The sequence below is a fragment of the Nannospalax galili genome, unplaced genomic scaffold, assembly GCF_000622305.1.
Source record: "Nannospalax galili isolate Female #2095 unplaced genomic scaffold, S.galili_v1.0 scaffold212, whole genome shotgun sequence".
NCBI lineage: Eukaryota > Metazoa > Chordata > Mammalia > Rodentia > Spalacidae > Nannospalax > Nannospalax galili.
Genome location: NW_008333884.1, coordinates 2,947,591 through 2,972,300, shown reverse-complemented (window position 1 = coordinate 2,972,300; position 24,710 = coordinate 2,947,591). Strand labels below are relative to the sequence as shown.

General features: G+C 50.7%; 1 protein-coding gene across 3 annotated transcripts in view; it reads left to right on the top strand.

Annotated features, from left to right (window-relative positions):
• The window catches only part of Myo1c (myosin IC), a 26,240-nt gene extending 4,268 nt beyond the window's left edge, over window positions 1-21,972 (top strand). For 2 of the 3 annotated variants that reach the window (XM_008828769.3, XM_008828771.3), the window contains exons 2-32: window positions 3,049-3,204; window positions 3,316-3,431; window positions 3,961-4,159; window positions 4,241-4,321; window positions 6,184-6,363; window positions 6,444-6,542; window positions 6,740-6,853; window positions 6,935-7,006; window positions 7,404-7,523; window positions 7,639-7,721; window positions 7,937-8,042; window positions 8,151-8,231; window positions 8,481-8,572; window positions 12,127-12,221; window positions 12,299-12,345; window positions 12,442-12,522; window positions 15,707-15,812; window positions 15,920-16,037; window positions 16,591-16,704; window positions 16,777-16,853; window positions 17,177-17,245; window positions 17,342-17,426; window positions 17,525-17,684; window positions 17,943-18,026; window positions 18,638-18,731; window positions 18,816-18,871; window positions 19,018-19,153; window positions 19,237-19,307; window positions 19,389-19,486; window positions 19,564-19,663; window positions 20,538-21,972. In XM_008828769.3, coding sequence (XP_008826991.1) covers window positions 3,049-3,204; window positions 3,316-3,431; window positions 3,961-4,159; window positions 4,241-4,321; window positions 6,184-6,363; window positions 6,444-6,542; window positions 6,740-6,853; window positions 6,935-7,006; window positions 7,404-7,523; window positions 7,639-7,721; window positions 7,937-8,042; window positions 8,151-8,231; window positions 8,481-8,572; window positions 12,127-12,221; window positions 12,299-12,345; window positions 12,442-12,522; window positions 15,707-15,812; window positions 15,920-16,037; window positions 16,591-16,704; window positions 16,777-16,853; window positions 17,177-17,245; window positions 17,342-17,426; window positions 17,525-17,684; window positions 17,943-18,026; window positions 18,638-18,731; window positions 18,816-18,871; window positions 19,018-19,153; window positions 19,237-19,307; window positions 19,389-19,486; window positions 19,564-19,663; window positions 20,538-20,564 — 3,117 coding nt within the window. In that variant the 3' untranslated portion in view covers window positions 20,565-21,972. Of the gene's footprint in view, window positions 1-1,529; window positions 1,747-3,048; window positions 3,205-3,315; window positions 3,432-3,960; window positions 4,160-4,240; window positions 4,322-6,183; window positions 6,364-6,443; window positions 6,543-6,739; window positions 6,854-6,934; window positions 7,007-7,403; window positions 7,524-7,638; window positions 7,722-7,936; window positions 8,043-8,150; window positions 8,232-8,480; window positions 8,573-12,126; window positions 12,222-12,298; window positions 12,346-12,441; window positions 12,523-15,706; window positions 15,813-15,919; window positions 16,038-16,590; window positions 16,705-16,776; window positions 16,854-17,176; window positions 17,246-17,341; window positions 17,427-17,524; window positions 17,685-17,942; window positions 18,027-18,637; window positions 18,732-18,815; window positions 18,872-19,017; window positions 19,154-19,236; window positions 19,308-19,388; window positions 19,487-19,563; window positions 19,664-20,537 lie in introns of those variants that run through there. The other variant, XM_008828770.3, reaches the window with a different exon arrangement.
• Window positions 21,973-24,710: the final 2,738 nt, after the last annotated feature.

Here is a 24,710-nt window from a genome sequence, read left to right as displayed (position 1 = left end):
ACCCCCCCACCCCGTAGGGCTGCAGCTTTTGGTGGAGTCAAGCTCGTCTCCCGCCCATCTTTCAGCTGCGGCCTGCTGCACCAAGCCCCCTGACACCCTCCAAAGTGCCCCATTTGGTACCCAGAGTTGTGGCTCAGGTCAGGTGTTGTTCACGAAATAATGAGCCAGCCTTCCCCTTGAGGCTGTCGCCTGCACCTGCCGCAGCCTCACCTCCCCAGAGACTCCGGGTGCAAGGGGTGGGGCGCTCTGGGGCTTTGAGCCGTAGTGCCCATCCTCCTGTATGCGCAGCGGGTGCTTCAGGTTCCTTACATCAGGCACGGAACAGATAAAGTCCTTGAGAACTCTTTGCAAGTGGCAGACAGACGCGCCTGGAGGGGACTTTCCCCACTAGATATGAGTGACCATCCCCAAACAAGTGTGGACTTGCGAGGAGGAAGGAGTGGTGCCAAGGGCCTGGGCCGCGTCCTAGCGCTTTATTTCAGGCTCCTCAACTGTTCTTGCAGGTATCAGTCTCATTTTAGGATGAACAGTCTCTTGAGAAGTGAAGGGACTTGCTCACGTCACACTGCTAGTAATTAAAAGCCATGCTTTTTGCAAGCATTAGCTATCACCATCCCACAAACAGTGGCAGCTGAGCCAGTCTTTACCTCCCTCCCCAGGCCAAAGGGCGGGTGGCTTCAGAGATCCAGCCAGGGTGCTGCTCCTGGGGAATGGTTTGGGGAGAGAGCTGATGGCCTAGCAAAGGGAATGGAGGGATCCAGAGGGACAAGAAAGGAAGGGAAGGAGGAGAGGCGCCCGCGGGGGTGTAGATGGATGCTACTAGGGTATCTAAGATGGAGTTTAAGATTGGTCCTAAGTGCGGGTAAGTCTGAAGGTGGCTGCCCACATGGGAAACTCGGGGTTCCACAGGGGCCACACTGCGGCCATCCCTGACCCTAGGACATACGTGTGCTTTGCTGAGGAAGAGACTTACAAAGAGATTTTCTTCCAGAGCGTCGTGGCACAGGTTTGTAATCTCAGCACTCAGTAGACTGAGGCAGGAGGATCTCGAGGTCCAGGCCAGTTTGGGATACTTGGTGAGATCCTGTCTCAAAAAAATTACCAAAAAAAACAGATAAGTATTCTCTCGGAATTTAAGGGCTCAAGCCTTCCTCCCTGAGTGTGTACGGGGGCGGACAGTGTCCCATACGGAGGCTCCGCCCGTCCCGGCGCGCCGGCCGGCCGTATTTGGACATTTCGTTCTATTTTTAACTTTCCCCGGACTCAAGGTTGGTGTTGGGGGGAGGGAAATCCTGCTTCTCCGTGACCCCGGGGCTCCAGGCTTGTTCCCGCGCGGTAGCCTGTCCGCGTGGGGTCGACACGAGCCCGGAAGTGAGTTCCGGGGCCGTGTAGACTCGGCTGCCAGGCGGGTTCCGGGCCCCACCCTGGAACTAACTACGTTCCTTCTGGAAAACCTGACTCAGGCGGAGCCGGAGGCCCGCGGGAAGCCCCGCCCCTCACACGCGCACCCCCCCTCCGGGTCCCGAGCGCCCCGGCCCCCCACCCCCGCTGTAGAGGGGCTGGAAAGGGACCCCGGGTCCCCGGCCTCGAGCCCCCGGGGCGGGCGGGTCAGTCCTGCCCACCGAGGCCTGTGGGGGGCGGGGCGGGGCGGACCCTCCCTCGCTGACGCCGCCGCGGAGCTGGGACATAGAGCGCGGGCAGCGGAGCTGGGCGCCGGGCTGGGTCAGGATGCGCTACCGGGCATCGGTGAGCAGGGCCGGCGGGCAGGGCGGGTGTCCCGCGTGTCCCTCGCAGACTCGCAGCGCCGCCTCGGCCCCTCCAGGAAGCGGGCGCGGCCCAATAATTTCGGGTGGAAAATGCCCCAAAAAGTTGCTGCGGGAGGAGGCCGAGGCGGGGAGGACTGCAGAACCTCGGACCCAGGGCTGGGCGGATAGCCCCTGGGGATGGCTGAGAACACTGAGACCCCCCCCACACCCGAGGGCAAGAGGGAGGTGACTGTGGCAGTGTTTGGCAGCAGCTTCAGGTTGGGTGGGTGAGTGGGGGCCACCTCTGAAGGAGACAGTCCTCACACCCTCAGGGATGACCCCAGTCCAGAGATCCTGGACCAACGGGGGTCAGAGAAGACTTGGCAATCTGTGGGATTTACAACTTCTCCCAACACCTCCTTCTTCCCGGACGCTCAAGCATTCCTGGCGTCACTTTCCTAGAGCCTGGTGACCCTCTTTGAGGGGAAGCTGGAGCCCTGGACATGGGATGAGGGGTTTGCTAAGCCTGCATCTCCCCTGCCTTCAGGTGGCAGCTGGGCTTTCCCTGGTAGAGCCCTCACCTCCTGAGGCTTCTCCACTTTGGAGGAATTGTGTGGGGAGTACCTCAGCTGGAGGGGAGGGAGTGGCTCCAGCAGAGGCGGGGCGGGCCACCCGGTTCTGGGGTGGGTGTTAAGTCCAGTTGGGGTGGAGGCCCATGGGGAAACCCTCTCCTGGGAGGTGAGCTCTTGCTTGATCTCTAAACAACACTCTACCCTTGGAGATTTGGGGGTCTGTGGGAGCAGGAGAAATTGCCCCACCCTGACTGCAGAATTCTCTCAGAACCATTTGTCCTCCAAAGCACCTGTAACACCCGTGGCTCAGAGCTGAGGGATTTGAGGTCATCTAGTCTAATCACTCCTCCTGCCTGAGGAGGAAGCAACCCCAAGAAAGGAGGGGATTTGTCCAAGATCAACACGGCATTCTTTTTGCCATTCCAAGGAGCTCCTTCTCAGAACTCACTTTTCTTCATGGCAAAACGAGTGTGTCTCTGGATTCCATGTCCTTGTTGCCATGTTTGCTCCATCCCTGGTGCTCCTGTGGACTGTGTGCATACCCTGAATGCCCCCCTGTGGACTCTTCTGCATGCCAGCATTCTGTGGCCCCAGCCCTATGTCTGGAGCATGTTCTGTGGCCTGTGTCCACATGCCTCTGTCTTCCACATCCTGCAGGCTCAGTAGAAGACTTGGCATGGCTTTGCCTTACCTGCTGACTCTGACTCTGTCCTGTGGCTGGTTCCCCACAGGCCCTGGGCAGTGACGGGATACGAGTGACCATGGAGAGCGCCCTGACCGCCCGAGACCGGGTGGGAGTACAGGATTTTGTGCTGCTTGAGAACTTCACTAGTGAGGCTGCCTTCATCGAGAACCTGCGGCGACGCTTCCGGGAGAACCTCATTTATGTGAGACCAAATCAGGAGATGGGTGATACTGGGGGCACAGACCCAGGGCTGAGGGAGAAGGAGGTATCAGGAACCTCCAGGACCAACTTCCAACCTTCCTCCAACTCCTAGACCTACATTGGTCCTGTCCTGGTCTCTGTCAACCCCTATCGGGACCTACAGATTTATAGCCGGCAGCATATGGAACGCTACCGTGGTGTCAGCTTCTATGAAGTGCCACCTCATCTGTAAGTGACTCCTTATGTTTCCAGGAGTGACCCCCCCCATCTCTGTCCAAGATGACCCCACCCATTCCTCACTCTGAAATGATCCCTGACCCTCTGCCCCTTGGGTGATTCACTGTTCTCAGGTGTGAGGAATCCCACGATTGCTTAGCCTACAGTTACCTTGGTTCTCACTAGAGGATTATCTGAATTCCACCTTCAGGACCTGCAGCCCCCTCCTCAGCTCCCACTCATGACTTCTTTAATTACCTTGGCATGGGCCACCAACCTTAATGTGCTTCTGAGGCCCACCTGTGAGGTCCTCACAGCCCTACAAATGAGTGTCCAACTTCCACCTGACTTCTAACACTCTACCTGAAGTGATCCTCTCAGTCCTCCATCTCGTAGTGACCCTCATCCTCAGTTGTGCCCCATGAAGGGCCCCAAGTCTCCATGTAACAGATTATAATAATTCTGACCTCTCTAAGAGTTCCAATCAGCTATGGGTTAGGCTCCCCAACCCCAGGAGCTCCCTGACAAGCCTCTCCCCCAGGTTTGCAGTGGCAGACACTGTGTACCGGGCACTGCGCACGGAGCGCCGGGACCAGGCAGTGATGATTTCTGGGGAAAGTGGGGCAGGAAAGACAGAGGCCACCAAGAGGCTGCTACAGTTCTATGCAGAGACCTGCCCAGCCCCTGAGCGGGGTGGTGCAGTGCGGGACCGGCTGCTACAGAGCAACCCTGTGCTGGAGGTGAGGGGACAGCAGCATCTGAGGAGAGGGTGGGGCACAGAGAAAATGCCAGGCATCCCTCACACTCCCATCCACTCCTAGGCCTTTGGAAATGCTAAGACTCTGCGGAACGATAATTCCAGCCGGTTTGGGAAATACATGGACGTGCAGTTTGATTTCAAGGTACCTCTGGGTATACTGGAGCAGAAAGCAGGGGTGGGTTTGCCATTCAGTAGTTGTTAAGTACTTACAATGTGCTTGGCACTGTTCCAGGTGTTGCTGGCATAGCCGTAAAATCAGACAAATCTTGCCTTCCAGAGTGCTAGACAATAAACAGAAACATAACAATTTAGGCCATGTGAGAAAATAAAGTAAAGGTGAGGGCTGCAAAAAAGAATTTTATGAGCTAGTTATTATTTATTTATTTATTTATTTATTTTGTCTTTTTGAGACAAATCTCTGTAGCCCCAGCTGGTCTGACACTCACTATGTAGACCAGGCTGGCCTTGAACTCACAGAAATCTGCCTGCCTCTTGCCTCCCAAGCTCTGAGATTAAAAGCGTGCACTACCATGCACAGCCTGAGCTAGTAGTCTAAATGTGTAGTTTGAGTCCCGGCAACAAAAACAGTGAGGGCCATGGCTTTGTGGAGGTAGGGCACTTGGTGTATACAGAGCAAGGTACCAAGGAATAGAGGGAGGCCAGATACTGTGGAGCTTTTTAGATCATTGCAAGAATTTTTTCTTGGTGTTGGAATCACCAATGTATGCTAAGAACACACTCTGCACTGAGACCTGTACTCCCAGCCCTGCAAGCTCAGTGAAAAGGCATTATCAGAGGGTTTTGAATAGAAGTGTATCAAGATCCAGCTTCCTGACTGAAAAGGTCACTGTAGCTGGTTTTTTGGGAGTAGATGTTAAGGGAACCCAGCCAAGCAGGGAAACCGGTTAGGAGGCTGATGTAATAATGTAGGTGACAGATGACAGTGTCTCAGATCAGGGTTATAGCCATCAAGTAGTGAGCAGAAGTTGGATTCTGGATGTTTTCAAGGTTAAAACAGCAGAATTGGCTATCTGCTTGGTTGTAGGAAGTGGAAGAAAAAGGAGGACCACAAACTTCTTGTCCTGAATAATTTGCAGGACCAAGTTACCACTAACCAAGATGGGAAGACACGAACAGGAGTTAGATTGGGAGGGGGATGATCTGGTGGGGTGTCAGGTGTCAGGCTTGTTAAATCTGCAGTGCCTGTCAGTTATCCAAGTACAGCTGCAAAATAGCTAGAATTGAATATCTCCATTTCTTTTTTCTTTTTTTTTTTTTGAGACAGGGTTTCCCTGCAGCCCTACCTGTCCTGGAACTCACTATGTAGACCAGGCTGGCCTTGAACTCACAGAGATCCACCTGCCTCTGCCTCCTGAGTGCTGGGATTAAAGGCGTGTGCCACCACACCCAGCTATTTCTCTTTTTTTAAAATATTTTATTTATTATTTTTATTTTATGTGTATGAGTGTATTGTCTGCATGTATGTGAGTGCACCTGTGTCGTGCAATGCAGCGGAGGTCAAAAGAGAGCTTCGGATTCCCCTGGAACATGACTTAACATCAGGATTTCTTTGAAATGGTGAGTATATGTAGTACTATCTCACGGTCTATTTTTGTGTGGTTTGTGTATGGTATGTGTGTGTGTGTGTGTGTGTGTGTGTGTGTGTGTGTGTGCGTGCCCGCCTGCAGAGGCCAGAAGAGGGTGTTGGATCCCTTGGATCTAGGGTTATAGGTCATTGTAAGCTACCCCACATGAGTGCTAGAAACCAAACTCTGTTCCTCTGGAATAACAGCAAGTGCTCTTAATCACCAAGTCATGTATCTAGCCCCCAAATCTCATCATTTCTTTGATGAAGAAACTGAAACCAGAAGGGGTGATGTGCCTGAACCTACCCAGCTAATGGCAGAGCTAGAATTAAAACCCAGGTCTACAGGGGAAAAAGAGGAAGATTGGTTCTTTATCTTGGTCCAGCTGACCAGTTCCCTTGCTCCACCCTACCCACAGGGTGCCCCTGTGGGAGGCCACATCCTCAGTTACCTCCTGGAGAAGTCACGAGTGGTACATCAGAATCATGGGGAACGGAACTTCCATGTCTTCTACCAGTTGCTGGAGGGGGGTGAGGAAGAGACCCTTCGTCGGCTGGGCTTGGAACGGAACCCCCAGAGCTACCTGTACCTGGTGAAGGTGAATGGTTGGTATGCAGGGGAGGTGCCATCCAGGGGCACAGTGCCAGAGCCGGCAACCCAGCTATGCCCTTTCTCCAGGGCCAGTGTGCCAAAGTCTCCTCCATCAATGACAAGAGTGACTGGAAGGTCGTCAAGAAGGCACTGACAGTCATTGACTTCACTGAGGATGAAGTAGAGGTTAGGGTTCTTCTGGGGATCCTCCTATCACACTGCAAAGTCACTTTTAGAACCCATTTCCACTTCTAGTCCCCTTCTCCTCCTGAGTGCTTTGCTGCCCTTCCCCTCCTCCATCTGATCATCTCCTGGCTGCCTTCATGGGGTTCCTGCTTTCTCCCCATAACCTCCACCTGCCCCTGCCCCTGCCCCTACCTCAGGACCTGCTGAGCATTGTGGCCAGTGTCCTACATTTGGGCAACATCCACTTTGCTGCTGATGAGGAAAGTAATGCCCAGGTCACTACTGAGAACCAGATCAAGTATCTGACCAGGGTAAGCATGGTGGGCAGAGGACAAGGAGAGGGTCATCTGTGTGAGGGGAACCCCTCACCGTGCCCATCCCACCCTTGACAGCTCCTTGGCGTGGAAGGCACAACACTTCGGGAAGCTCTGACACACAGGAAGATCATCGCCAAAGGGGAAGAGGTGAGACCCAGCTTGGCCCCCAAAACAGGAGGCGTGGGCAGTATTAGGAAGCCTCCTCCCGTTGCTTTCCTCCCCTTATCTACTCGGATCTTCAGCTTGCTAGAGGGACATAAGGCAGGTGACTAAGAGAGGCACAGTGAGCTAGCCTAGGGCACACTGGAAAAGGGAGGACAATTAGGTTGAAGCCAAGGCTCCTGTATCTGAGAATGAGGCCTCCTATTCCTATACCAGCTTCACTCTGATGTCCCAAATAGCACCATCAGTCTCCAGCCTCCAAGCCCAGTGGAGCTAGAGGGATGGGGGTGCTGAGAACTTTCTTGTCAGATGCCTAAGTCTGGAGAGGAGGTAGGATGGAAAGGTGTCTGGCATTCATTTTTTGCCTTACTCTCTGTGGTAGCTCTTGAGCCCGCTGAATCTTGAACAGGCTGCATATGTGCGGGATGCTCTGGCCAAGGCCGTGTACAGTCGCACTTTCACCTGGCTGGTTAGGAAGATCAACAGGTCACTGGCCTCTAAGGTGAGTACTCTGTCCATGCTGCTTCCAAAGCAGACAGGGAGGGCAGTTGGGGAGGCCTTATGGCCAAGAGTTGGGCAAACAGTGGCACCCATGCTCTTCTGCTGAATGACCCTAGGATGCTGAGAGCCCCAGCTGGCGGAGCACCACAGTTCTTGGGCTCCTGGATATTTACGGTTTTGAAGTATTTCAGCATAACAGGTTGGTACCACCATCTTTAACCCTGCCAGTCTGTTTGTACATACCCTTTGCCCTGTCCCTCTCCACTGTTCTCTGCCTCTTAATCCCACCTAATGCCTCTGGTAACCAGCTTGGGTCCTGTTTTGCATCACTTAACCCCTGCTGCTTGGGGGGCCTGATCTATCCCTGGTCCTGTGTGCCCTGGCAGTACTGTGGGTTTTTCCATTGTCCCGCAGCTTTGAGCAGTTCTGCATCAACTACTGCAACGAGAAGCTGCAGCAGCTCTTCATCGAGCTGACACTCAAATCTGAGCAGGAGGAATACGAGGCAGAAGGCATTGCAGTATGTGCATGCTTGGGGTACCCTGCACATCATGGGAAGTGAGGCACCAGGGCTCCTAGGAGAGAGTATAGGACCCAAAATTAATTTTGTGTTTCTTGTTCCCTGCAGTGGGAACCTGTCCAATACTTCAACAACAAGATCATCTGTGACCTGGTGGAGGAAAAATTTAAAGGCATTATCTCCATCTTGGTGAGTCCTCTGCTTGCCTAGCCTTGTGGCTAGGAAGCCACCCTCCTCCTTTCTCTCCAAGTGGATCCACAGGCTGGGCCAGAGTATGGGGCTGGTGAGGTACTGGCCCAGTCTACAAGCTCCCTCTAGGGACTCCCTAAGCTCTGCCCTTTCTCCTATTTCTGTGCTTTCCTTCATGGTGCCCACTAAGCTTCTGTGTTCACCACCTCCTTCATCAATAAACCCCTCATTTTGTGCCCTTCCCTGTAGGATGAAGAATGTCTGCGTCCTGGGGAGGCCACAGACCTGACCTTCTTGGAGAAACTGGAGGACAGCGTCAAGCACCATCCTCACTTCCTGACGTGAGTGAGGCTACTTGGGCAAGGGCTCTCACCTGGGCCAGAGCCTGTGGAAAACTGGGTCTGTTTATGAGGGCAACACCAGCCGTGAAGCTGGAGGCACATCCCAGTGGCTGAGGACTTACCCAGCATACTCAGGTCTCCCCTTGTATTCCATAGCACACAAAACAAAACAAAATAAACCACTAGCCACAAGTTGGTCACCAGAGAAAGTGATGTTCGAAACAGTTGTACAAAGCCACTGCTGGAGGTTCCTCCTTAATCTTTTTTGAAAATGAAACCTGCTAAGTTGTTTAGTTCAGTTTTTTTTTTTTTTTAAGCTTCCTTATTTGGATTTTTTTTTTTTTTTTTTGAGACAGGGTCTCATACGTAGCCCTGGCTTGCCTGAAGCTCACTGTGTAGATCAAGCTGGCCTCAAACCCACAGAGCTCCACCAGCCTCAGCCTACCAAGTGCTGGGATTAAAGACATGCACTACCATGCCTGGATGGAAATTGATTTTTATGCAAGGAATCTCCAATAAGAGGATCAATAGTTCCTCCTGGCAGCATAGCCAGTTCAAGACCACCTTGGGCTACTTGAGACTTTGTCTCAAAAAAGAAAAAAGAAAGGGAAGAGGGTGGGGAAAAGGATTCTCCCCAAAGTAAGAAAGAGTAAAAACATACATTTCTGACCTAGCTTATCCTACAGACTTTGTGCACATGCATCGCCCCTGTAAGGAGGCTTTCTTGGTGTTTGCTCATTTTCACCCTTGTAAGGAAAGGAGGCTTTCTTGGTGTTTGCTCCATTTACTGAAACTCAGAAAAATGAACTCATTGCCCAAGGTTATCTGTCGAGGTTATGTAGCTGGGACTGTGTCCGAGGGCTTTTGAATGCAAAAGTCCTAAACATTGTTTGTTTAATAGTGTCTGAAAAAAATTGTTTCTGGACAGGCTTGACTCATGCACTTGGGAAGTAGAGATGAAGATTGCTGCAAGTTTGAGACCAGCTTGGGCTGCAATATGAGATCCTGTCTTCAAAAAGTAAAAGAAAGAAAGAAAACAAGGAAGAGGGGCTAGAGAGATGGCTCAGAGGTTAAGGGCACTGGCTACTCTTGCAGAGGACCTGGGTTCGATTACCAGCATCCACATGGTGGTTAACAACCATTCATAACTCCAGTTTCAGGGGATCCAATGCCCTCTTCTGACCTCTGCACAACATTGGTGTAGTTGCGTACATGCAGGCAACACACATGTACTCAAAATAAAAATAGTAAATAAAATATTAAAAGAAGGAAAGAAACTTAAAATATTTAATTTTTAATTTTTATTTTATTAAGTGCACCCATGTCATGCAGTGCCCACAGAGGTCAGAAGAGAGCATCAGATACCCTGGAACTGGAGTTACAGCAGTTTTTAGCCACCATTAGGTTCTGGGGATTGAACCCAGGTCCTCTACAAGGACATCCAGTGCTCTTAACCACTGAGACATCTCTCCAGCCCAAAAAGTAAGAAAGGAAAGAAAGAAAAACTTTTTTTTTTTGTCTTTTTGAAGCAGGGTCTCCCTGAAGCCCCAGCTGTCCTGGAACTCACTATGTAGACCAGGCTAGCCTTGAACTCACAGAGATCCGCCTGCCTCTGCCTCCCAAGTGCTGGGATTAAAGGCGTGCACTACCACGCCCAGCAGAAAGAAAAACTTTTTTTTTTTTTTTCTTTTTGAGATAGGGTCTCCCCGTAGCCCCAGCTGGCCTGGAACTCACTATGTAGACCAGGCTGGCCTTGAACTCACAGAGATCCGCCTGCCTCTGCCTCCCAAGTGCTGGGATTAATGGCGTGCGCTGCCACGCCCCACTCAAGAAAATCTTTTTAAAAGTATCTTACTTTTTTTATTTTATGTGTGTGCGTGTATTGCCTGCATGTACGTAAATGCACCTGTGTTGTACAGTGCCCATGGAGGTCAGAAAATGATGTCCAATCCCCTGGAACTGGAGTTACAGTTAATTGTTAACTGTCATGTGGGTGCTAGGAACTGAACCTGGGTCCTCTGCAAGAGCAGTCTGTGCTCTTACTGTAGCCCCAGCTGGCCTGGAACTTACTATGTAGACCAGGCTGGCCTTGAATTCACAGAGATCTGCCTGCCTCTGCGTCTCCTGGGATCACAGACATGCGCCACCACGCCTGGCCATATTAATTTTATTTTTGTTTTGAGACAGGGTCTTATGTTACCCAATCTGGCCTAGAACTAGATACGTAGCTGAGGATGGCCTTCAATGCCAATTCTCCTACCTCTGCCCCCTGAATACTAGGATTACAAGGATGGGCCATCATACTAAACTGTTGAAATTCACTTCTTTTTTTTTTCCTTTTACATTTTTTTTTTTTTTTGTCTTTTTGAGATAGGGTCTCCCCGTAGCCCCAGCTGGCCTGGAACTCACTATGTAGACCAGGCTGGTCTTGAACTCACAGAGATCTGCCTGCCTCTGCCTCCAAATGCTGGGATTAAAGGCTTGCACCACCATGCCTGGCTGATTTTATTTTATTTTAAAAATTATGTTTATATGTGTATGGGAGGGTTGGTATGTTTCTCTGACCTAGGATTCCCTGGAGCTAGATACAGGTCATTGATGTCTATGCTGAGAATTGAACTCAGGTCCTCTTCCAGAGCAATTTATGCTAACTGCTGAGCTATCTCTCTAGACCCTAAATTCTCTTCTGATTATTGAAAAAAAAATGCTCATTAGAGAGAAGTTGGAATGTGTGCAAAGCTTCTTATGACCCTGTCACCCAGAGGTCATCATTGTTAACAATTCCAGGCATTTCCTTCCTGCCCTTTCCTATACATTTTTTTCCTCCACAGCTTGCTGTGTTTAAGGTTCAGGATAATGCTATATGCTATTTTTTCCTATATCAAACAGAAATTTCCTCAAAACAACCCTGGAGACTCTGAAGTTCTTACCCAGCCTTGGGGGTTCCTGACCAGCCTTGAGGGTTTTGTTTGTCTTTGATAGTGTTGGTGATGGAACCCAGGGACTCACACACACTGGGCAAGCACCCTTCCAGTGAGCTACATTTCAGCCCAGCCTCCAGGTTTCTGCGGAGAGAACAAAGCTTCCATAGTCAACCTTTTGTCTTAAATCTTTGCCTGAATCTCTGACTAGTTGCTCAGAATAGTTCTTAAAAGTAGAAAACAGGCTAAAGTGTATAAGCATGCTTAAGATTTAAGTAATCTCTTGGGACAGATTCCAGTCTGAAAATGGAGCAGATAGCTCACCACCCTCTGAGTAGCTGGGTAGCAGCCAGAGGCAATGAAAGTACCCAATGCCCAGTATGCCTGAGCCTAAGGTCCCACTCCTACCTTCTTATGCTGTGTGTCCCTTCGTAAGTTTGTCCACCTCCCTGATCCTCAGTGATCTCTGTGCAGCAGGCCTTAGGCCCTGCACAGTCTACCACATGGTGTATAATCTGTGGGACAGCCCAGGAGCCTGCCAGTCCCTTCCTGGATGACTCTGGAAGTCTCTTTACCAGGCAGGGGCATGCCCCAAGTCAGCAGTATGTAGCTTCCTTTCCTTGTCATCCCTAGGCACAAGTTGGCTGACCAGCGAACCAGGAAATCCCTGGGCCGGGGGGAGTTCCGTCTTCTGCACTATGCTGGAGAAGTGACCTACAGTGTTACTGGTGAGGATCTTGAGGCTGGGACCCATGGGGACAGGGAAGGGGTTCTCCCTCACCTTTCACCTCTTCTCCTCTCTCAGGGTTTCTGGATAAAAACAATGACCTTCTCTTCCGGAACCTGAAGGAGGTAAGGAAGACAGGCAGGCTTAGGTGGGTTGGGTACCCATAGCTCTGTATGTACCCCTGGCCTTGTACTCAACCCTGATCCTGTTTTGCCTCACAGACCATGTGTAGCTCAAAGAACCCCATCATGAGCCAGTGCTTCGACCGGAGTGAGCTCAGTGACAAGAAGCGGCCAGAGACGGTGCGAAGGCTATTGAGTCCTAAGGGGGTGTGGGGTGTGTGCGTGCTTGAGCACAGACCAGAGTCTGCATGGCCCAAGACTGTGAGCATGTATTTGTTGGTGCCATGTTCACACCTATGGGTGTCTGCAAGAGATTGCTTGCAGGACAATATTTGCCCTTTTTTGTCTTTTTGAGACAGGGCCTCCCTGTAGCCCCAGCTGTCCTGGAACTCACTATGTAGACCAAGCTGGCTTTGAACTCACAGAGATCTGCCTGCCTCTGCCTCCCAAGTGCTGGGATTAAAGGCATGCACCACCACACCCAGCTTTTTTTTTTTTTTGAGACAGGATCTCCCAGTAGCTCCAGGTGGCCTGGAACTTACTATGTAGACCAGGCTGGCTGGCATTGATCTCACAGAAATCTGCCTGCCTCTGCCTCCTGAGTGCTGGGATCAAAGGCATGCGCCACCACGCCCAGCTTGCCTAATTCTTTTTAAAAAATTTATTACATTTATTTATTTGTGTGTGAGTGAGTGTGCAAGCATATACACACCTTCGCATATATGGTCAGAAGACAACTTGTGTGGAGTTGGTTCTCTCCATCCAACATGTGGGTCCCGGAGACCAAACTTGGGTTCTCAGACTTGACAGAAAGAGCCTTTATCCACTGAGCCATTTCACCAGTCCTTCTTTGCCTATTTCTTTTTTCTTTTTTCTTGGGGGGGGGTCTTTTTAAGACAGGATCTCCCTGTAGCCCCAGCTGTCCTGCAACTCACTATGTAGACCAGGCCGGCCTTGAACTCACAGAGATCTGCCTGCCTCTGCCTCCCAAGTGCTGGGATTAAAGGCATGTGCCACCATGCCTGGCTCTTTGCCTATTTCTAAGTGCATACCAATCTCCAAATATGGACCACTATGTGTATACCTGCCTGTGTCTATATGGGTATCCAGGGTGCCCCTGCTTGTGTGAGTACTTGTGTGTGTCCACTTAGCAGACATCTCTGGCTCTGAGGAATCAGAAACAAATTGGTGTCCTCACAGTCAGGTGCACAGGTATTTTGGAAAGCTGCCTGAGAGAGTGGAAAGGTAGAGGTCTGGGAAGGCTCCCAGGAAGAGGCAACATTTGAGGTCATGGGAATAAGTGCTTGTCAAGTAGACTTGTGAGAGGGTACTGTAAGCAGCAAGAGAATTCAACATACACAGAAACCAAAAAAGCTAGGAAGTCAGTAAAAGCAACATCGTGGAGGAGAGGGCCTGGAAAAGACGAATGTGGCCAGTGGTGCCAGATGCAGGAACACTCTAGCCAGCTGAGGGCAGAGGTGCGACTGTTGGGCTGAGCCAGAAGAGGTCAGCACAACCCCAGGTCAGGAGTACTGCAAGCTGAGACTCTGCTGGGAGCCACAGGCCTTGTGGTGAACACCCAGGACCCTGCCTCTGTTGCTCTCTCCCCTCCTTCTACCTAAACATCTTCTCCCAGCCAGTGTTTCCCTACCCAGGATGCCTTTACAGCCTTCCCTGCCCAGATTCTGCAGCACACCACTAGCTCCTGTATCTAGCGATGGCCTTAACTGAGCCCTTGGCTGCCCAGCCCCCAACCCAAGCCTTGTTCTTCTGTTCTTGACTCAGGACAGAGATCACTCTCTACCTAGTCCCTCAGGCCAGAGACTTTACTCTTCTAGATCCTACATCTGAACACTGCTGATGCTTATTTATCACCTGAGTACTTCTCAACTCCCTCTCTTCAGCCCCTTCCCTACTAACCACAGCTCCAGGTCAGCCCCTGTTATCTCTCCTCTGAACCAATCAGCCTCCTCCCTGGATTCCAATCTACCCCTACCAATCCATCTTCCACACATATGCTCTAGAGATAATCCAAGTACAGATCTCATTGCCACTCTCACTCCATGTTTCTCATTGGCTCTCTATTTCCATCAAGATAAAATCTAGTCTCTCCAGTGTATACCTCTTATGATACTGCTTCTACTTGCTTCTAACTGAATCCTTGCAAGCTTGTAGCCCCCTGTGCATGTCAAGCCTTTGTTTAACCCATCTTTCCACCTGGACTGCTTTCTTTCCTCTCTTCCTGCCATCTCCTATTTACCCTCACAGTCTTACTTTAGGGTCATTTCCATATCTTTCCTGGTTCCCTTTATCCCACTAACTGATTGGTTATCCCTTCTTGTGCTTTCAGAACCCCACCCACCCACCCAAGGCACAGGCCCTGTTATTGTTAGGACCACAAGAGATTGCAAAACTTTGCTAAGGAATCTGCTTCCATGGCCTGAGATCTTTGAAGGCCTTGTAGAGATAATGTCTGATGCATAGGCATATAGGACACTATTTAGGATTGTCACCCTTAAGTTCTCAAAAGAGAGGGAATCAGTCCGGAGTGATGGTGCATGCCTTTAATCCCAGCACTCAGGAGGCAGAGGCAGGCCAGCCTGCCTCAATGTAGTAAGTTCCAGGCTAGTCTGGACTACATAGTAAGACTATCTCAAATAAAACAAGGGCTGGGGATGTAGCTCATTTGGTACTTACATGCATGAAGCCCTAGGTTTGATCCCTACTTCCTGATAACCTGAGCATGGTAGTACACACTTGTAATCACAGCACTTGGAAAATAGAAGCAAGGCGGATCAGGAGTTGAAGGTTATCCTCAACTACATAGTGAGTTCAAGGCCAGCCTGGGTTACATGAGGTCCTGTCTCAAAATAAAAGGGAAGAGCCAGGCGTGATGGTGCACGCCTTTAATCCTAGCACTCGGGAGGCAGAGGCAGGCAGATCTCTGTGAGTTCAAGGCCAGCCTGGTCTACATAGTGAGTTCCAGGACAGCTGGGGTTACAGGGAGACCCTGTCTCAAAAAGACAAATTAATTAATTAATTAATTAATTAATTAAAAATAAATAAATAAATGGGAAGGTAGGGAATGAGAATTTATCTCTATGGTAGACTATTGGCCTAGTAAGCACAAGGAACTGAATTTGGACCCCAGCACCAGAAAATGGTTTGAGAGAGAGAAGCTGGTTCCCAGGAGACCTGCACAGGAGGGCTGAGGTCTCGGGCTGGCCAGAGGGAGGTAGGGTAAAGTCTGGCCCCTTCTATTGTAAGGGAAATGTGGTGAGAGGAAGCAAATGAAGGGTACACACAGGCATCAGTGGCCTCAGCCCAATCCCAGCCAACCTCCCATGCTTCCTTGGCTTATCAGGTGGCTACTCAGTTCAAGATCAGCCTCCTGCAGCTGGTGGAGATCCTGAAGTCTAAGGAACCTGCCTATATCCGCTGCATCAAGCCAAATGATGCCAAACAGCCTGGTAGGTCCTCCAGCCCCATGGAGAAGTGGGTTTTGCTTCCTGGACTAGGGCAAGGGCAACCACCTGTCAGTGAAAGTCTGATGACCATCCAGTTTCCATTCCCTCAGGTCGCTTTGATGAAGTGCTTATCAGACACCAAGTGAAGTACCTAGGGCTGATGGAGAATCTGCGTGTGCGCAGAGCTGGCTTCGCCTATCGTCGCAAATATGAGGCTTTCCTGCAGAGGTGGGTGGGGTTAGTTTACCATTTGGAATGGGTGAGGCTAGGAGGCTGGGAACCTCCTGAGACCCATGGGGGAGAAGGTCCTTCACAGCTCTAGTTTAGAGATGAGGGTGCAGAGGCCCTCAGCTGCTGTGGAACCCAGGTCAGGGACCCTTTTATGCTGTAGGCCTAATGTTCTTGGAAGAGAGGACACTAGATGCACCCATGCCCCACCCTCCTGAAGCCCCTAGTGAGGGGGTACATGAGGAGCACATTGACAGGCTGCCACAAGAGATGAGTGGTATCAAGGGGACAGTTTCCAAAGAGCTCAGAGAGGATCTTGGTACTTTTGCAGTTATTCAGTGGGCAGGGCCCGAGTAAAAACCATCTGTGTTTGAGGCAGATAGAAATACCTCAGTCCTCCATCTTTAAATTGGGGACCCACCCCCGACCCCAGCATGTGAATAGTGTAAAGTGGGAGCACCTTGCAGATATTCTCCAAAAGCTGATGGGTACCTCCTGAGACAGGCACTGGCTTAGGTGTGGCTGAGTACATTCCTCCTCTTCCTATCCCCAGATATAAGTCACTGTGCCCTGAGACATGGCCCACATGGGCAGGACGGCCCCAGGATGGGGTAGCTGTGCTGGTCAGACACCTTGGCTACAAACCGGAAGAGTACAAGATGGGCAGGTGAGTGGAGCCCGTACCCCCCGTAAAACATTAGAGGTGACATCCAGAGGCTGATCACTGCTGTCCCCTCAGGACTAAGATCTTCATCCGCTTTCCCAAGACCCTGTTTGCCACGGAGGATGCTCTGGAAGTCCGTCGGCAGAGCCTGGGTGAGAGACTCACCCTTCCTGTCCCATAGGGGTCCTGGGGAACAGAGAAGTCACTGCCTTTGGGCTCTTTCTCCAGGAAACATGCCCCACCCATATTCTGCTCTCTTCCTCCTTCCCAACTCTAGCCCCAGCACAGGCCACCAGCCACCCCGCCTGGCCTCTGGACACAGTGCTAACCCAGCCCCATACTCATCTGCTATCCTTCATTTGCTCTTGCCTGACTTGTTTGTCCTTTTACAGTCCTTCATTTATGCCACTGACCATGCCAGACCCCCAGCTAGTGACCCTGAGCTCTGACAATTGACTTTCCTTCCCAACTACAGCTACCAAGATCCAGGCAGCCTGGAGGGGCTTTCACTGGCGACAGAAATTCCTACGGGTGAAGCGATCAGGTTTGGGGGCCCTGGGGTCTTTGGCAGGGCGGGATCTAGGGGTTGGGTGGACCACCATGGTGAGGAGATAGAGGTCAGCCATCTGTGGTCTCACAGCCATCTGCATCCAGTCATGGTGGCGTGGAACACTGGGTCGGAGGAAGGCAGCCAAGAGGAAGTGGGCAGCCCAGACCATCCGTCGGTGAGTGCTAGGATACCATATGAGGATGTAGATCAAGGTGTGTATGGGGTCTGTTGCCAGGTGTCTCACTCCAGCCCTGTCCGGTCCACCACTCCTAGGCTCATCCATGGCTTCATCTTACGCCATGCACCCCGTTGCCCCAAGAACGCCTTCTTCCTGGACCATGTTCGCACATCCTTTTTGCTTAACCTGAGGCGGCAGCTGCCCCGAAATGTCCTGGACACCTCCTGGCCCACGCCCCCACCTGCCCTACGTGAGGTCTGTATGGCCTTCCTGCTAAGTTGAGGAACATCTGTTAAAGTATTCAGCAGATGGGTCTGCTTATTGTGTGTCCAGAGAGGCAGTCAGGGAGGGCTTGAGAGTGAAGGCATGAAAACGAGTTCCCTGTCAGAACCTGAAGGGCTTTCTGGCTTGAAGGGCACTGCTTCTACAAAGGCCTGCTGGTGGGCATGTTGGGGATTTTGGTGGGAAGGGAGCCAGGCTGGATATGTGCTCTGACCTTGCTCTTCCCCACAGGCCTCAGAGCTTCTACGGGAGCTGTGCATAAAGAACATGGTGTGGAAGTACTGCCGGAGTATCAGCCCCGAGTGGAAGCAGCAGGTGTGGGGAGCAGGGGGTAGGGTGACTCAGCAGCCTCATACGAAGAGTGCTGGCTTAAGAGGCATTTCACCTAATTTACCCTGCAGTTTCAAATGAAGGCCAGGCCTTCATTCAACTTCATGTGGAAAGTGGAGGCTGCAGTAGTTTTGGGTGACAAATGGGGCTGATCTTATCAGCCAGCTTGTCTTGATTGGTAGAGTCCAGCTTCACTCTGATTGGTTAGTATTGATGGTTGATATGCCTTGTATTTGCCAACACAGTGTTAGATGATGGTGAAGGCCCCACGGAGCTCTGATAACCTGTACTAATTTGAGTATTAGCAGTCAGCCACCTACGAGATCCTAAATTGGAGCTAAATCTTGGGTGCTTCAGGGTCTGATGGAGAAATCATTCCCAAAGTCAGGCCTAGACCTTGACAGTCCTGGCATGATCCCTCAGAGTAGCTCTTCCCTTGTTTGGTGGGGAGAGTGGGTAAGGAAGGGAGGAGCTGATAGGAATGTTGGTGGCAGGGCTCACTCTCCTGGTGCCAGCACTAGAGAGCAGGTAAGAGGGCAGCTGGGCCCCCAGATGGGCTCCATCCCTTTGACATTGCATTCCGTTTGTCTCCTCAGCTGCAGCAAAAGGCCGTGGCTAGTGAGATTTTCAAAGGCAAGAAGGATAATTACCCCCAGAGCGTCCCCAGACTCTTTATTAGCACACGGCTTGGTGAGCACCTTACTTTCCAGCCCTTGAGCCTTCCAATACCATTTTGTCTCCTTCTGACTTCCTTCTCTCCCACCTGGGTTGCAGGCACAGAGGAGATCAGCCCCAGAGTGCTGCAGGCCCTGGGCTCTGAACCCATCCAGGTAAGACCTTACTGTAAGCCCAGTGCCATACAGTTCTCTGCTCAAGAGCTGGACAAGGGTGGGTCATGGCCTAAGCAATGGGTAAGGAGGCTCTAGCCTGGAGCCCCTCAGCCCCTACGCTGCCCCTCATACAGTGCTGTCTCTAGTATGCAGTGCCAGTGGTAAAATATGATCGCAAGGGCTACAAACCTCGCTCCCGGCAGCTGCTTCTTACACCCAGTGCTGTGGTCATCGTGGAGGACGCCAAAGTCAAGCAGAGGATTGATTATGCCAACCTAACCGGTCAGCCAGAGTCCAGGCCTGTGAGGGGTAGGATGGAGTCCTAATCTGACCTTTGCTCTCTGACCTCTGCCCTCCCCCTTCAGGAATCTCTGTCAGCAGCCTGAGCGACAGCCTGTTTGTGCTTCATGTGCAGCGTGAGGACAATAAGCAGAAGGTACCCCTTCAGGGCTTGGGAGTAGAGGGCTTCTCAAGCTCTGAACAGGGTTTGAGTCCTTCCTTCCTTCTTGCTCCCTAGGGGGATGTGGTGCTGCAGAGTGACCATGTGATTGAGACACTGACCAAGACAGCTCTCAGTGCTGATCGTGTGAGCAATATCAACATCAATCAGGGCAGGTAAGACACGCAGGGACAAGGATCTACCCTAAAGCCCATCTCTGTGACCAAGTCCTCACATGTTCCTTTGCCTCCAGCATCACATTTGCAGGGGGTCCAGGCAGGGATGGCATCATTGATTTCACTTCTGGCTCGGAGCTGCTCATCACTAAGGCTAAGAACGGCCACCTGGCAGTGGTAAGACCTACTTACCTATGGCTAGTTGGCTAGTCCTAGACTAGGGTAGAGCCCTCAGTGGCCAAGCCCTCCGTGGAGTATGTGGCCCCCTTCATCCTGTTGTCTACCCATGAAAGTCAGAGAGTACTGTTTGAGTCCCTATGGTGGCCATATTTAATAAGGGTCATAGCCAGGTGTAGTGGCACACACCTTTAATCCCAGCACTCGGGAGGCAGAAGCAGGTAGATCTCTGTGAGTTCAAGGCCAGCCTGGTCTACATAGTGAGTTCTAGGATGGCTGGGGCTACAGGGAGACCCTGTCTCAAAAAGACCAAAAAAAAAAAATTAAAAAAAAAATAATAAGGGTCATAAAGAGAACAACGGGAGCCAGGCGTGGTGGCACATGCCTTTAATTCCAGCACTCAGGAGGCAGAGGCAGGCACAGCTCTGTGAGTTCGAAGGTCTATGTAGCAAGTTCCAGGCTGGACTACAGGGAAACCCTGTCTCAAAATGACACACACACACAAAAAAACGGCAGGGAAGTGTGGAGAAGATCCATAGTGTAGCAATGTGCTTGTGGGAGGAGTCACTCTGACCAGAGGCAGCAGGTGTTGCTGTAGGAACAGGACAAGCGTCTCCAGGACCCTGTCTCAAAATGACCAAAAAAAAAACAAAAACAAAAAACAGAGGAACATGGAAGTGTGGAGAAGATCTGTGGTGTGGCAATGTGCTTGTGGGAGGAATTGCTCTGGTCAGTGGCAGCGACAAAAGTCTCCGGGACCAAGGCCACTCAACTCCCCATGTGCTACTAGAGATTGTCTAACCTGGGCCTACAAGTCCCCACAGTACCTCCTGTGTGCTGCCCACCCCCTGAACTTCTCTCTCTGCACCCACAGGTGGCCCCACGGCTGAATTCTCGGTGATGAAAGGCACCACTGGACACCTTCTGACTCCCAGTGCTTTGCTTGTCTCCTCCTCCCCTCCCAGTTACCAAAGACTCTAGCTTCCAGACAGGGATCCAGGGATACCTCAAAGCCTACCTACAAACTCCTGCCTCCTGCTCACCCTCCCTCAAGCCAGGGAGGGGGGCCAGGGAGCTACCCCAAGAGTGGGCCAGGCCGGGCCACAGCAATAGAAAAGCAGGGGCCAGAGTGGGCCAGGCCAACCCCTGCTATTGCCAAATATCTGAGAGAAGGGAATTTTAGCTGAGGTTTTCTCTGAGATTTTTTTTGATGCTTTATAGGAAACTATTTTTTAAAAGAAGCCATTTTCCTTCCCTAAACACACTGGATGTGTTTTCCCCAACTCAAATAGGGCAAGGAATATAGCTGAGAGGTTGAGGGGCTGTGGGAGCCTCTGACCAAGCCTCTTGTTCCCTTGGCATTTTGCCCATCCACCCATACCTTTTGCAGCCCTTTCTGACCTCCACCCAGGGGCTGAGACCACCCTTGCCTACCCCCATCTTCCTGCCTTAAGAATGCCCTTTTGCCAGGTGTGGTGGCGCACGCCTTTGATCCCAGCACTTGGGAGGCAGAGGCAGGTGGATCTCTGTGAGTTCAAGGCCAGCCTGGTCAACATAGCAAGTTCCAGGACAGCTGGAGCTAGAGAGACACCCTGTCTGAAAAAGAGACCCCCCCCCAAAAAAAAAGAATGCCCTTTTAGGGGCTGGGAGTATATGACCCAGTGGTAGAGCCGGTGCTAAGCACATGTGAGACCCTGGATTCAATCCCCAGCATTAAAAAAGTTTTAATATTTTCACCCCAATCTGAGGGCATCCTGAAATGGGGAAGTCTTAGACTTAGAATATGGAAGACTTCAGAGAAATCATCTGCCCAGGTCTCCTAGAACTATAGACAGAGGTCCACAGAAGGACAGTGTCTTGCCCAGTAGCAGGTTGAGGCAAACCTGGAGCAAAGCCCGTCCTCAGCACACCTCACTGCCTCTCCCAGGGACACAGAGGCCCATAAAACATGGGTCATGTCTTAAGTGTGCACTTGGCTCTCTGACCAGCAATCACCCTTGGGAGCCACCAGGTGGGAGGGGGTCTCCTTCCTGGGTCATGCCTTAGGATGAAACCCTCCAATACAGACACTTTGGACCCATTTTAATGAGGTACAGTCTATACTGGCCCCTGGTGCCTCTGTGGCCTGGGAGCATGGGGAAGGGCTGGCTTTGGAGGAGCTGCAAGGGCATCACCTCTTTCTGCCACTTCCCTTCCACCCAGAGGGCCTGGAGATTGCCCAGCTGTCTCTGTCCTCTGGGAGTCTCAGCCCACTGCTGACACTTCTGCAATCCAGAGAAACACTAAATAAAGCAATATGTGTTTGCCAACATGGTCTCTTTGTGAATGTTGGGAAAGGAAGAGGATTGTTGAAGGCAATCAGGGACATTGTGCTGCAATTCTTGTCTTGATTCCCCAGAAGAAAGGGGACAGGTCTTCTTACCTAGGAGCAAAAGAGAAGGACCAGTGGCTGCACAGCAGACTTGGTTTTCCATTGACTCTACCAAAGGTTGTTCAGCCTGGCCCAGGTCTGTGGGGTAAGAAGCATCAAGTAGTCCCTGCCCATGTGGCCTGTATAAGCCCAAGGTCCCACTGATGAGAGATAGAATCAGGTGAGAAGGGGTCCTTAAGACTTCGCAGAAATGGCATTTGAAATGGCTCTCAAAGGATTGCCCTCTAGTGTCTGTTGTACTGCAGATTACAAACCTGATTGGAACTGGTTTGGGCAAAAAAGCATTTGTTGGTGCTGGCAATCTACTGTCCTGGGAGGGCTGCTTCTAGGTGTTCAAAAGACATTGTTGGGAGCATGTCTGGGATCAGCTCTAGGCTCAGCCTTCTCTGAGCACCTCAAGGAATGGTAGGAGCCTCACTTTTGTTTATTTTTATTTAATGTGTGTAAGTATATTGCTTGCACATAGATAGGTACACCTGTGTCATACAGTGCCCAAGGGGGTCAGAAAAGGGTATCAAATCCCCTGGAACTGAAGTTACAGATGGTTGTTAGCCATCATATAGGTGCTGAGAATTGGACCCTGGTCTTCTGCAAGAGCAGTCATTGCTCCTAACCACTGAGCCATCTCTCCAGCCCCTCAGAGCTGATTTCCATTACACTGGAGTGAATGAGGTGCTCTGTCCTGACCTAGCCATTGTAATTAGTACATGATGATTGGCCAGCCCTGATTCCCATGCCTGCCCTGGAGACAATCAATGTGAACCATACTTAAGAACAGGGCCAAAATGGGAGGGAGATGACCCCCCCAAGGAAAGTTAACAACCTTTCTGCAGAAAAAAAAGGAGTGCTGCATGATGCTACCCTGAAGCTCGGAGCTGGGCAGCAGACCATTAAGCATGCCAGAGGGAGATCCATCATAGGCAGAAGAAAGGTGAGCACAGGGCAAAAAGGCACAGAAAGGGTTAGTTTGGGTCAGGTCACCTGTCCAGGGAGGGGAGATTCTCAAAGCATGTGATACCCACAGTGTTTGAGTGTTATGGGCTTGATGCTTTCTTGTCAGTACCTCTATATTTAATACTGCCCTCAAATCAATGTACAGAAAAAACAAAGCAGGGGTTGGTAAGATGGTTCAGTGGGTAAAGGCACTGACTGTCAAGCCTGACAACCTGGTTTGATTCTAAAACCAGCATAGTAGAAAGAGAACTGGTTCTTGAATGTTGTCCTCTGACCTCATGTGTCATGGCATGCTTGTGCCCATAACAAACACAAACATAAATTTTGAAAAGAAAGGAAAGCTGGACATGGTAATGCCTTTAATGATATTACTCAGGAGGCAGAGGCCAGCCTGGTCTGCATAGCAAGTTCCAGGTTTCAGCTGGGGCTACAGGAAGACCCTGTCTCAAAAAAGGAAAAAAAAAAAAAAAAAAAGCACTGCCTTTGATTGATTGAAACCTATTGATTCTGTCAATACTAAAAGTGGCTCCAAGAAACTGATAAGATAGGCATCTTATCATAGGTGCAATTACAGTTTTATGACTAAACTAATACTTTTAGAAATTAAAAGGTGTAGGGCTGGAGCGATGACTCAGCTGTTAAAAGCAGTGGCTGCTCTTGTAGAGGACCCAGGTTCAATTCCCAGCACCCACATGACAGCTAACAACCATCTGTAACTACAGTCTCAGGGGATCTGACGCCTTTTTCTGACCCGCAGGCCTTGCACAACACGGGTGCACCTATCTACATGCAGGCAATACACTCATACACATAAGATAAAAATAATTTAAAACATTTTTTTCACCAGGCGTGGTGGCACATGCCTGTAGTCCCAGCACTTGGGAGGCAGAGGCAGGAGGATCTCTGTGAGTTCGAGGCCAGCCACAGAGATCTGCCTGCCTCTGTCTCCCAAGCTGGGATTAAAGGCATGTACCACCACATCCAGCAAAAATAATAAAAAATATATTTAAAGGGTTAGGGGAGCAAGGCATGGTGGCCCACAACTATAATCCCAGTATTAAGGAAGCTGAAACAGGAATATCTCCAGTTTTTGGCCAGCTTGGGCTACATAGTGAGATCTTGTCTGAAAAAGGGGGTCTGGTGATATAAATTGTAAATGCCTACCTATTATGCAAAAGCCTTGGGTTTGATCTTTAGCACTAGAGAAGAAAAGGAAAGAAAGGAAGGAGAAAAGAAGGGAGGAAGGGAGAGAGAAAGAGGAAGGAAGGTAGGAAGGAAGAGAAAGAATTAAAAAGGGATTCATGTTAGTATAACTTGAAGGCTAACTATGGTGGGAAGGACATCACTTTTTCATGGTCCAGAAACTCCATCAGAGACCTGGAAATTTCTGTTTCCTTTTTTTCCCCTTTTGGTGCTAGGGATCAAACACAGGACTTGTTGAATACTTTGCATATGTTCTACCAGCTGGCCTGGAACTCACAGAGATCTGCCTGCCTCTGCCTCCGAACTGCTGGGATTAAAGTAGTACATTACTATGCCCTGCTTTTAAATATTTTTATTTTTAATAATTAAAAAAATTTTTGGTCTTTTTGAGACAAGGTCTCCCTGTAGCCCCAGCTGTCCTGGAACTCACAGAGATCCGCCTGCTTCTGCCTCCCAACT